Source organism: Planococcus citri, chromosome 2 (assembly GCF_950023065.1).
Source record: "Planococcus citri chromosome 2, ihPlaCitr1.1, whole genome shotgun sequence".
NCBI classification, from domain to species: Eukaryota; Metazoa; Arthropoda; class Insecta; order Hemiptera; family Pseudococcidae; genus Planococcus; species Planococcus citri.
Genome location: NC_088678.1, coordinates 4464759 through 4477079, shown reverse-complemented (window position 1 = coordinate 4477079; position 12321 = coordinate 4464759). Strand labels below are relative to the sequence as shown.

At 31.8% G+C, this 12321-nt stretch overlaps 1 protein-coding gene across 1 annotated transcript in view; it reads right to left on the bottom strand.

Moving 5' to 3' along the window:
* The window catches only part of LOC135834269 (putative uncharacterized protein DDB_G0287457), a 123135-nt gene extending 116102 nt beyond the window's left edge, over positions 1-7033 (bottom strand). Inside the window, exon 1 of the mRNA XM_065348111.1 lies at positions 6792-7033. Coding sequence (XP_065204183.1) covers positions 6792-6915 — 124 coding nt within the window. The 5' untranslated portion in view covers positions 6916-7033. The remainder of the gene's footprint in view (positions 1-6791) is intronic.
* Between the last annotated feature and the right edge of the window lie 5288 nt (positions 7034-12321).

The following is a 12321-nucleotide window of genomic DNA, read 5'->3' as shown; positions in this document are numbered from 1 at the left end:
TATACCTGCTTCTCTCGTCGCGTTGTCGGCTTATACAATATATATATTTTTTGATAAATGTTTTTTTTTTCTAGCTCGACTGCTCGAGTTTTACCATTCATTCGTTTCATAAGAGGGTATAAGTGAAAGTATTCGAAATTTTAGAAACCGGTTAATGAAACGATTTCGGATATTTTTATAGGAATTGAATTTTTTCTGTCCAATTAAAATAGTGAATGAGGAGAAAAGGAATAAGTTAGGTACATATCGCACCTCGGGAGTTATAAGGTCACATCTCAAAAAAAATCGATTTTGATGTTTTTGCATTTTTGGGGTTTGCATGACCCCCTGCAACCAAAAATAACCCGTTGAGTCGGGTATGCTGCTTAGATCATGTAAAAAATGCAAAGGGCCTAACTCAAAATTTCTACAACATTGCAAGTTGTTTGGAGTTATAAGGTCACATCTCAAAAAACTCCTCTTTCTTTGAGTAAAATTTGCACATACAAAGTGTCAGAAACCAGTTTCGATAGTGTTGAACGTTTTTAAGATGTAAAATAATCAAAAGGAGTGTATTTTTTGTAGGTTTGTTCCAAAACAAAAAATTTTTAAAATAGAACATTTTTCAGAAAAATTAATTTGCACATATATTAAAATTTTAGTTTTTTGGGAAAAACTCAAAAACTAAGCACTCTAGAAAAAAACTAACGACATTATGTCGATTGGAAATTTAATTCTCTACAATTTTGTTATCATTAAAATTTTTTTGGACGCTTTTTTTCGCCTCCAGATCACTTTTTATGAAAGGTTATAACTCAAAATGTTTTCCAAACATTGAAATATTTCCTCTTTAAGATTTTATTTTTCAAAATATTCTTATGCTAAATGAAGGTAGGATACCCAATCTGCAAAATGACATGCTATTCATTCCTCACAATTGATTATAAGTTGATGAAAATAATGAATCAAGTTTTAAAAAAAAAGAAAATCACTCTCCTGTAAAATTTCACTTTTTTGAGATGTGACCTTATAACTCCCGAGGTGCGATATAAAAAGAAAAAAAATAGAAACGAACTTTTCGAAAGGGAGGGGGGGGTGACAGAAATCGTGAAAATCTCTCAGCTTTCTCATTTGAAAATAAACCGAAACCTTCCACTTCAACTCATCCTGTTTCTTCCCAATTTTTTCTGGATGTAAAAACTTTTTTGTGAGCATTTAAAAAACATTTCAAAATATTTTGTAAACCCCCCCCCCCCCCCCCAATACAAATGTTTTGCTTCATTCAGAGAACGTTACTTTCGAACTTCGATGTGACATTCTTCAATATTTCAGAACAATCACGAACATTGAACGAGACGAGAGCAACAGCTTTCCAAAATTTAAACAAATTCAAGAAATTAATAACGCATGCAATATCAGTTTTGATACCAGAAGTTGATTTTTTTGGTCTTGGCACGTTTCAAATTTGAGCAGTAATTTTTTGCGTAGATTTTAGATTAGAACAAGATAAAGAAATTGGCTCAAGTGAAACGAAGGAGAAAGTTTTTGAAAATTCATCAACCAATGAAAAACTTGAATAGCACTATTTTTATGCGAGAAGTCCATTTTGCTAGTCTTTGATATTTTCAAAATTCAAACAATAATTTTCGAATCGTTTTTGAAAAGAAAACCATTGGCTTGAGGGAAGCGAGAGCACAACCTCTGGAATATTCATGATTCAAAAAATTATTCGAGATTATTTTTGCTGAGAAAAGTTCATTTTTTTGATCTCGGACATTTTTTGAATTGGAACAATGTTTTTTAAATTCTGGAATAGGAAAGAAAATTGACCGCGGCGAAACGAGGCAGAAGCTTTGGAAAATGTGGGATTTGAGAAGTAAAACAACGTTATTTTCGTGAAAAAAATCAAGTATTTTGGCAATTTTTGATATTTCTGAAAGTCAAGTTAAAAGACTTATTTTCAAAGCAAATAAGTAGTAGTACCTGCAGTAATCTAAAAGAAAAAAAAAACCAACAAAATTAGTGTGAGAAAACCGAATTTTTGCTCAATTATTCGACGACCAATGACTCAAAAATTTTCAAAAGTCTACATTTCTGTAAAAATCATTACCTACAATTTGTTTACAAACGATTTGCTCACAGAGATTGGTTCCTCATTTACAAAAAAATAAGTCACAAATAATATTAAACCATAATGTACTAATCGTGATCCTATGACCTTTGAAACGCAAAAAAACACACACTTTCCCCTCCCCCAATTTTTCGTCATTGAAACAAAAACAATACCTATCTCATTTTTCGAATAAAAAATTGGTAAAACAAAATGATGCCTGCGAGCAAAGCGAGGGCGAAAGATTTTGAAAATTCACAAGTCAAGTTCTTACTAAAAAGGAAAGTGGTCCAAACGTATTTAAAATTGAAAAATTATATTTTCCAAATTTTCACTATTTCACTACTTTCGCTACATTCACGAGATGCTGAGATATTATTTTGAGAATTAGATCGTTAAAAAGAGTTTAAAAAAGTGCTTGAATTGTAATTTTTTCAAATTTTCAGAGAATTGCTCTCAACTTTGGCATCTATTGTTAATGAAAAGTTGAGCTTTTATAGTGACAAATCATCTTTGAGACTTTCTAATTTCTATTTTTGATATTAGTCCGGCATGTGACAATAGGAGTAATTGCACCCCCCCCCCCCTCGCCGATCCACCGGGACAACTTTTTTCTTGAAGGGGACATCCTAAGGAATATTTTAAAGCAAACTTGCCTAAAAAAATGACCTTACTTACAGAATGGCGGCCATTTTGATTGACAGGTCAGCCGAAATCGCATATTTTGCGTTTCAACATATAGGACTTGCACGAAATTTTTCAAACCTTACAAAGGTAGATCGAAAGATCATGCAAAAATTTATCACCTGTCAAAATTTCAAGTGCTAAAGTGCGTTTTTCGATTTTTGGTGAATTTTTGAAAACCGAATTTAGGCCAAAAATGAGGGGAAAAATCAAAATTTTACCAAATTGACCAAGAAAGCTGAAATTTGGGATATACCCTATTTTCGATATGTCAAATCAATCGGAAACGGTTTCAACCCTTTTTGAGCAGTTCTGGAGCCTCCAGCAGATTTTTGAAACTCGAAATTCCCACAAAATTTCATCAAATTGGAGTTGTAAAGGTAAAATTTATTCGAAAAACTAATTTCAATACGCTACGAAGTACTGCAGGTAAATTTCAAGTCGTTTTGGATCCTCCAGCGACTTTTTGAAAATTCCTGAAGCCTCTAGCAGATTTTTGAAACTTTAAATTTTCACAAAATTTCATCAAATGGAGACGGAAAGCTGAAATTTACTCTACACTCCAATTTTAACACCCTCTGAAGACGACTTCAGGTGGGTTCAAGTCATTTTAGGGCCTCCAGCGACTTTTTTGAAAATTACTGGAGCCTCCAGTAGATTTTTGAAACTTGAAATTTCCCCAACATTAATTTATCAAATGGAGTTGGCAAGCTGAAATTTACTTCGCAGACTACACGGTGGTTTCAAAGGGTTTTGAAGCTTCCAACTACTTTTAGGAAATTTCAATTTTCCAAAAAAACGTCATACAACCTTTCAAAAAGTTGCTGGAGGTGCCAAAACGACTTGAAATTCACCAGCAGTCAACTTCGTAGCGTATTGAAATTAGTTTGCAGAGTGAATTTCGACTCTCCATCTTAATTTGATGAAATTTTGGGGAAATTTCAAGTTTCAAAAATCTACTGGAGGCTCCAGTAATTTTCAAAAAAGTCGTTGGAGGCTCTAAAATGACTTGAAATCCACCAGAAGTCGTTTTCAGAGGGTGTTAAAATTGGAGTGTAGAGTAAATTTCAGCTTTTCTTCTCCATTTGATGAAATTTTGTGAAAATTTAAAGTTTCAAAAATCTGCTGGAGGCTTTAGGAGTTTTCAAAAAGTCACTGGAGGATCCAAAATGACTTTAAATTCACCTGTAGTACTTCGTAGTGTAATGAAATTAGTTTTTCGAATAAAGTTTAGCTTTACAACTCCAATTTGATAAGATTTTGTGGGAATTTCGAGTTTCAAAAATCTGCTGGAGGCTCCAGAACTGCTCAAAACGGTTTGGAACAGTTTCCAATCGACTTGGCTTGTCAAAAATAGGATATATCCCAAATTTCAGCTTTCTTGGTCAATTTGGTAAAATTTTGATTTTTCCCCTCATTTTTGGCCTAAATTCGGTTTTCAAAAATTCACCAAAAATCGAAAAACGCACTTTAGCACTTGAAATTTTGACAGGTGATAAATTTTTGCATGATCTTTCGATCTACCTTTGTAAGGTTTGAAAAATTTCGTGCAAGTCCTATATGTTGAAACGCAAAATATGCGATTTCGGCTGACCTGTCAATCAAAATGGCCGCCATTTTGTAAGTAAGGCCAACTTTTTTTTGGGCAGTGATTTATTTATCAACATATTTGAATTCAACACAAAAAAAAATGGTAATAAAGTCTCCTCTCCAAGGAAAGTTTCAAATCATGGATATGTTTTTTTTAGCTTAAATTAAATAAGTTTTCAGGATTCCAAATTGGGAAAAAATTCTTTAAAAATATCAAAAAAACTTTATTGGAAATTCAATAGGTACAATTTTGGCAATTCATTGATTTCTTTCTCCATCTGCGGTGTTGTCATCAGAAAATCAACAGTATTTTTTTCTCCAAATTTTAAAAGACTTTCATTTCTTTCAAGTTTCCAAAAGTCAGCGTTAATATTAAATGTCTGACGTCATCTCCCTTATTTTCTTCCAAGTTTTTAAAAGTCTGATATAATGTCAGAAAAGTCGCCTGAATTTTTCCTCCAAATTTTCAAAAATCAACTTTTAATAAAAATTCAGAATTTTTTTAAATAAAATGTTTTTCTTAACACCTACTTTTATCAAGATGTGGTTCACTAAATTTTATCTCATAATTTGTAAAAATTGGCCTTTTTACCTAAACATTTTTGCAATTTTGCTCATTGAAAATTCAAAAACATTCAAATTTTAGATTTATTAGTCAAATTTTCTTTGAACCTAAATTTTTAAAATCAGAAACTTTGGCAAAATTTTATCTTTGCATATCTCGATGTAAACATTTTTTCTTGTGAGAAGTCCAAGTTTTCAAAAAAAAAAAAAAAAGTAAGGGAACAAATTGGGACATTGAATTTTTTTAAACATAATTTTCGTTTGATTTTGATAAACGCAGTAAAATTATGGACTTACACGATATTTTTGTTGCTCAAATTTAAAAAAAAAACAAAAAAAAAACAAAAAAAAACAGCAAAACAAAATTAAGAATTTTGACAATTGCAATTAGGCAACTCAAATTTTGTTGCAATCACTTTTTGATGCTTATTTTCGACACTGAGCAAAAAAATATATTTGTTCACAATTCAAGCTGGTAAATTAGTGAATAAGTTTGTACAAAAACTCGCCCATTTCTTCCCCAAAAATTAATTCCTTTCTACTGATTTTGGAAGTAGTGGTCCTCAAAATATGGTTCTGTGTAGATTGGACATGACATGAATAGAAAATTATGAGAATTTCAGTTGCAAAATTTAGTTTTTTGGCATTTTGTATATTTTTTTGAAAATTGTCGGACCCTAAAAGCATTTTTTCCAAATTACTAATAAAAAGAGGACCTTGGAACTCGATTACATGAATTTTCCAGCTCGAAACTAGGATTAAAAGTTTGAATTATAATCAACATAATGATCCAAGCTCATTTTTCAACTTCGCTCTTTTTTTCAAACTTGGGTAAAAATATGTACCTACAAGTCTTTCGTGTTAGGTACCTTTAGTTTTTATGAAAATGATTATGGAAAACACATAATTTTTGAGAAATTCCCCATTAAGATGAGCGTTTCCCAGCAATTATAATTTAACCTCATTCGCAGTTGTGCTTTCAAATTTTTTCACAATGATGTAAAATATTTTCATTTTAATAATAATTATTTGTACATGCAACGTTTTCATTATTTTCATGTTCATTGAAGTAGAAAAATAGCAGTAAAAGGCTCTATGTGCAAAAATAGGTTTTCTAAAAAGCATAATTTTCGCTAAAAATTTAAATTCACACTTTTATACTTCATTAAGCATGAAAACTTCTTCAGGAATATTGAATCAGTACCTAAAAGCAGTTTTTTTTTTTAATTTCATAATTTTTCAATGTGAAAATTTTCAAAAAATTTGAAACCTTAATCTCTCAAATAAAACTAAAGAATTTTGAAACTAAATTCTTGGCTATCTGAAATTTTCTCCCAATCTTTCAAAGTGAGTCCACTGCAAGGACCATAAATTACTCTAACGTTGAATAAATATTTAAAAATTTAAGTTGATGAAAAATGAGAATAAAAATGAAATTGAATTTTCCTTCGAAAGGAAAAATTCAACGATGACATTTCTGATAATTTTCATCTAAGCAAATCAAACTCAAAATTTAGGAACATGTCAAATTAATAATTAAAGAAAAAAAAACAAAAAAAATTCAAAAACGAATTCATTCAATTATTAATTAAAAATACCTTGGATTTAATTTTCCACCTAAAATAAAACCGGCATAATTCAAAATCAAGGTATCAACTTCCTTATTTCCCAATTAACCTCGAAAAAATGCTTAAATCACTGATGATAAATCATTATATAAAAACTACGATCGTAATTCTCAAACGAGAATTTTTTAGGTATAATCTTTTCACGATTAATCATACGCATCGTGATCAATCTACGTAAACTCAAGAGAATAATCTACGATTAATAACCTTTAAATTGATAGAAAAAAAAATCTTACCGGCAGATGTTGAATTGCCATTGCTATTATTATTACTATAATTATTATTATTGTTATTATTCAACGCATTGAAAAATGCGGCCGCCTTGTCCGAAAATATACTTCTCCTTAATACCCAAAACATACTCGTAATTTAAAACTCGAAAATTTTCAACTTGCGTGAAAATAGGAAAATACTGAACGACTGAAAAGGAGCACCGACTCCCAGACTGTATTACTCGCACTGAAGTACCTATGTATAAATCCAATCCGCATTTTCAGCTTTAAAGGTCGACAAATACACAGCCAGTGTTGCCCGAAGTGAGCGCCGAATTCAGAATACCTAATACGACTACAACGAGTATCATTCTCACGGTAAGAAAACCCGGTACCCGGTACCCGGTTTTGACTTTTTAAATAATTAATGTCGTTTGATATATACTTTTTTTTTGTTTTTAACGTTTAAAATGTGAGACGGGACGAATTTCTTTATTCGTTTTCTCATTTCAAACGTAATAACTCTAGTATACTAATCTGCAAAGCACCTAACATTTCTCATCTTTTAATGAATTTTTTACGGCTCAGCATTATCATTTTTTCGCTTTTTTCCTTTTGTAATTCCACCAACGAAACCTGTCACAGGCATAAAAAAAAAAAAACTTTCAACTATAAAAACGAGACAGTCGAGTGTTATTTTTATACCGGTAAATTTATCAGTAGGTGTGAGCTTTTTTGAACTTTCTTCTTCTTCTTCTTCTTCGTCGTCGTCGTCATTGTTGGCTAATTTTTATCATCGATGCGTGCAGGGCTCGCGGCTCTTCTCATCGTCGCAGGGCGTATTAAATAATCTCGAGTTATACGAGTTTTTTATAACTTTACCCCAAGATGCCATTTAATGGAACTGAGCCACGTATCCGTGGGCACAATGTGCCTAAATATTTATAGATTTTTTTTCTTCTTTAGCTATCTGATTGAACTCTCACGACGTTGATCGATGTTTTCATATATTTTTGACATTCTTCATCGTTGTATGGAGCAAAACTGATGTGAAAATAAGTTCGGTTTTAATGATTCTTTTTTTTTTTCTATTTAGGGCGGGGGTATTCGAAGGAATAGCAATTTTCACTTCAAAGTGTGATACATTAGGAAGGTATCGATAGGTAGATTGAAAGACGTGAGTCAATTTTTCCTATTTTCAAGGTCCTTTAAATATTAATTTGACACAAAATAGTGAAAGATGGAGAAGGGCTGAAATCTATTCAAACCTCAGTAGGGAATTTCATCGAATGATTCACAAACTGCAACCAAATGTTTCTGAAGCTATGCCGAATGCTGAGGAGAGTGGAGAGGGGGTCATGATGACTTTAATTTTGAAAGTTTCTCAATTGGTCAATCGTTTCATTTCATTTTTTTATTATTATGTATTATTATTTGCCCCCCCCCCCTGATCAACTTCACTGGAAGGTCGGTGCCTGGTAGGTGTCATGGTGCGTGTCTAGGTGTTATGTGCTCACATTTTCTCATTTACTGTGTACTTGTTATGTTTTTTTTGTTGTTGTTGTTTTTTTTTTTTGCTGCAAAATATCTCGAATAATCACTTGTGTGTTCATTGTTCAAAACTTTCTCTTCTTATACATATTTCATGTTAAGCGGTTTTCTAGTTGGAGGGGATGGGGAAATTCTTATGTACGATTGTCTTTTTTGTTTTTTTTTTGTTTGCTTTTTTTTATTACTTATGCCATTTTTTCATGTATTTATTTATTTATCTATTAGGTAAAGTGGGGTAATTCCGATAGCAAGCCCTAGCTTTGTTGCAAAACACATTTAGGCACAACTGATGAAGAAAGTAGGTAGTTTTAGTGCTAACCTACACCCATTAATGATCAGATGGTCCATCTGCTCCATTTTGTCAAGTCTGTGCGGTGTTCAAAATCTGAATGCTCAAAACCTTCTCCGCAAAAAATAGTGCATTTGTGAAACTCGTTTTTATCGATCAAAACTTGTTGAAAAATTCTGTTTAGAAGCTGAAATTTGATGGATATGTGTTGAAGTGTCAGTACCTCTTTTGATTTTGCTTTTAAATTATTTTTTTTGGTAGTATTGAATTGTTAAACATGTCAATCATTTTTCATGCCATGGGGTAATTCCGATAGCCCTACCAAAATTGCCCTACAATGTTTTTGATGTAGTATTTTTTTTGGAGGGGGGGTCAAAATTATCGAAGAAAAACATCAAAAGGGGGATTTTTTCTCTAGTTTGTTTAGTTTTCAAAAATTATGCCTCAAAAATGCATATCTGTAAAAATTTTGTAATTTGTGTTCTAATGATTCAATTTATAGGAAATAAAAACCTCAGTATACAATAAATAGTATATTTCAACATAACTGGCTTGAAATTACCCCAGGAGAATTAATTTCCTTATAAAACTCGTTATCGGAATTACCCCAATTCCAATAACTCGACCTTCCAACATGTTTTTTCGATTACATACAGTATGAAGCCTCCGCACAAATCACTCTTCAATATAGTCAAAGTGTAGCTGAAGAACATAGGAATAAAGTTGTTTTATCATTTTTGCCCAAAAATGTACAGGGAACCCAAAAAATGAGAAATTTCTAAAATTTTGAATTTTGACATCGGAATTACCCCACTTTACCTTTTATTTTTTTATTCATTTATTTTTAAATTTGATTGTTATTTCAATTGGAATATGCGTATAGTAATAATAATCCGGCTCCTCGCCTCTGGGCATAGATGGCTCGTCAGTACTTGTGTTGATGTACTATATCAGAAAGTAATAATAATAAATTCATTTCATTTCATTTCATTATTGGCAAATTTCAGTGAGTTTGTCAATTATACTTGGAGAAGCAGGATTTTGAGACTAACTGAAAAATAAGAGTGATGGAAAGAACCCCCTCCCCCTTTCCCCTAAAAAATTTCAATTTTGAAAATCTGTAAAATTTAGAAATTGTTAAATATTAACCAATGTTTTCAAATTTTGCAAAAATGCTCATTTTCATAAATTTTTCAACAAAAATTTTTTCTTTCATTTATTTTTAAATGGCAGCCAAAATTTAAAAATGTTGCCAAAAATTGAGAATTTTGCCAAAAGTTAAAATTCTTTGCAAACTTGACATAGTGCAGCATGCCTCCACCGCTTATGGTGGTGCTTAGGGTAAATGTGCCTAAGTTTGCGCGCTTCCTAAGATTGTGCAGTAACGATTTCTCAGAACCAGTGAAAGTTACAACATTGATACCACATTTGCTTGAAAGAAGAATAAAAATGACCATACTCAACGCTTTTTGGTGATGATAGCACCAAGTGTTGCCAACTGACGAGCAAAAAACTTTTTTTTCAATTTTTTTATAACTTTTCCAATCAAAGTTGCGCGCGACAATTTTTATGGAAATGGCAGTTGAGATCTAAATAAGCTGTTTTTAGATTCGTCATTGTCTGGGGATTACAACAAGCACATATTTCAAGTACTTTCTGCTTTAATGAAGTTTAATGAAATAGACCGGTTCATGGTGAGATATTCAGTTTTAATAAGCGTACGGGTACAGCGTGAATTCAACTAATATTTTGTAGTCGAAGGGTTTTTTTCTTTTGTTGTGACGGTTCACCGGGTTCACCAGGACAACTTTTGCATAAGAAAAACAATGCTCAGACACCCACTATATTCACACAACACTCGTACGCGAACGGGTCTATTGTCAAGAAATTCAGCTCCAGCTACCAAAGAAGACTAGAAAAACACGTCAATATCAACGCAATCCAGCTGCTAGATAATAGTACTTCCTGAAGGAGGCTCAAACGAAAACATGTTTTGGATTTAGATAATTAATATTATTTAATATCTATTACTGCTCCTTTAATCAGTTGCACTCAATGGGGTGTAGCTGTAATGTTATTTTCATTTATTTTATTTTATTTTCTAAACTAATATCCTAATCAATAGAGGCTAGGTATATTGGCCATTGTAATTTTCAAGATAATAAAAAAAATGGAAGTTTGAATTTTTCAATTTTTTAAAAAAACAACCCCGTGCCCAAGATTGCAATTTTTATTTTTTGCTACTTTTCTAGACTCATTTAATAATTAATTAAGCATAAGTTTTCCTTATACATACTTGTACCAAGGTGTCAAAATCTATGAATGTAAATACTAGGAAAAGACATAATATCATCGTGTGTAGAGTTATTTGTAGGTATTTAATTTACCCATCCTACCTACCTGATGATTAGGAGGATAAAGCATCAATACTTGTTTATTAAGTACCTCAATTTTGCTGATCTATCCATCACAGAATGGATAGATGATTTATTTGACTAAGTTCATTCATTTGCATGCTAAGTACCTACATTGAAAAATATGCAGCCTATAACACTGTATGTTAATGATGTTTTAATATATGTACCAGAGCTGAAAATGGTTACACTACCCACTTATCGGTATCTGATTGAAATACTGGCTAAGCCCGCTAGTGGATGTATCAAGTTGATTCGTATAGCGAGCACAACCTGATTGTTTTTGCACTTAGTCTGCATACGCACCCCAAAATTTGATAATGTGTAAGTGGGAGGAGTTACGCTTTGATACCTGTCGTTTGTATGTGTGATTGACATCTGACAGCGATTGTTGGCAATGATGACGTCGTCGTGCCAGTACACCCGCTATGCATACAACATGCTACCAGTTACAATGTGAACTGGTGTGATACTTTTTCAACTGGATACCAGCTACTGGGGAGTAGCAAGAATTTACAGTACGGGTACAGTAGTTACCCGCTGTTAGAGAGTACTGTTTTCAGCTCCAATATGTACACAATAAATTAATAAGTAAATTCAAGTTTTTATTTATTATGTAATGTAATGTATGGTATCTCATAAACTAATGTGTATAGTGGATCAGTTGAAATAATACATACAACCCTTCTGAGCTATCCAGGTATTCAACAATTATTCCCCACCTAAGGAATCATTCTAATCTTCACCCCATCATAGCTATTATCATCTACATCTATCTTCCATAGGTCTTCTAAATCACACTATATCAAACTTGCCAAAAACTAAAATTTCTTTAAAAAATTGCCAAAAATTAAAATTTTTCAAAAAATATCCTAAAAATTTAAAATTGTCAAAATTGAAAAATTCACATTTGTTTTAAAAATTCCCCAATGATATTCTACAATCCTCAAAGATACCCAAAATTCCAACAAATTTCTTAAAAACGCCAAAATATCCATAAGTTTGTAGGTCAACAAGGAATGAAATTTTGTAAAAAAATGAAATGATAGATGATAAAAATTGTAAAACCACCATAAAATTTACTAAAAATTACAGTAAAACTGATGAAATTTCAATAAAGTTCAACAAAATGTTGCAAAAATTGCACACAACATCGTTGAAATCTTTTCAAAACACAAATATGGCATCACAAGTAGATATCTATGTATACCTACTCTAAATTACAATTTATATGGAAAAATAGACTTTGATAATTACTCATGTTTATTTTTGTTAGAAATAGTGGTCTGTGCATCCATTA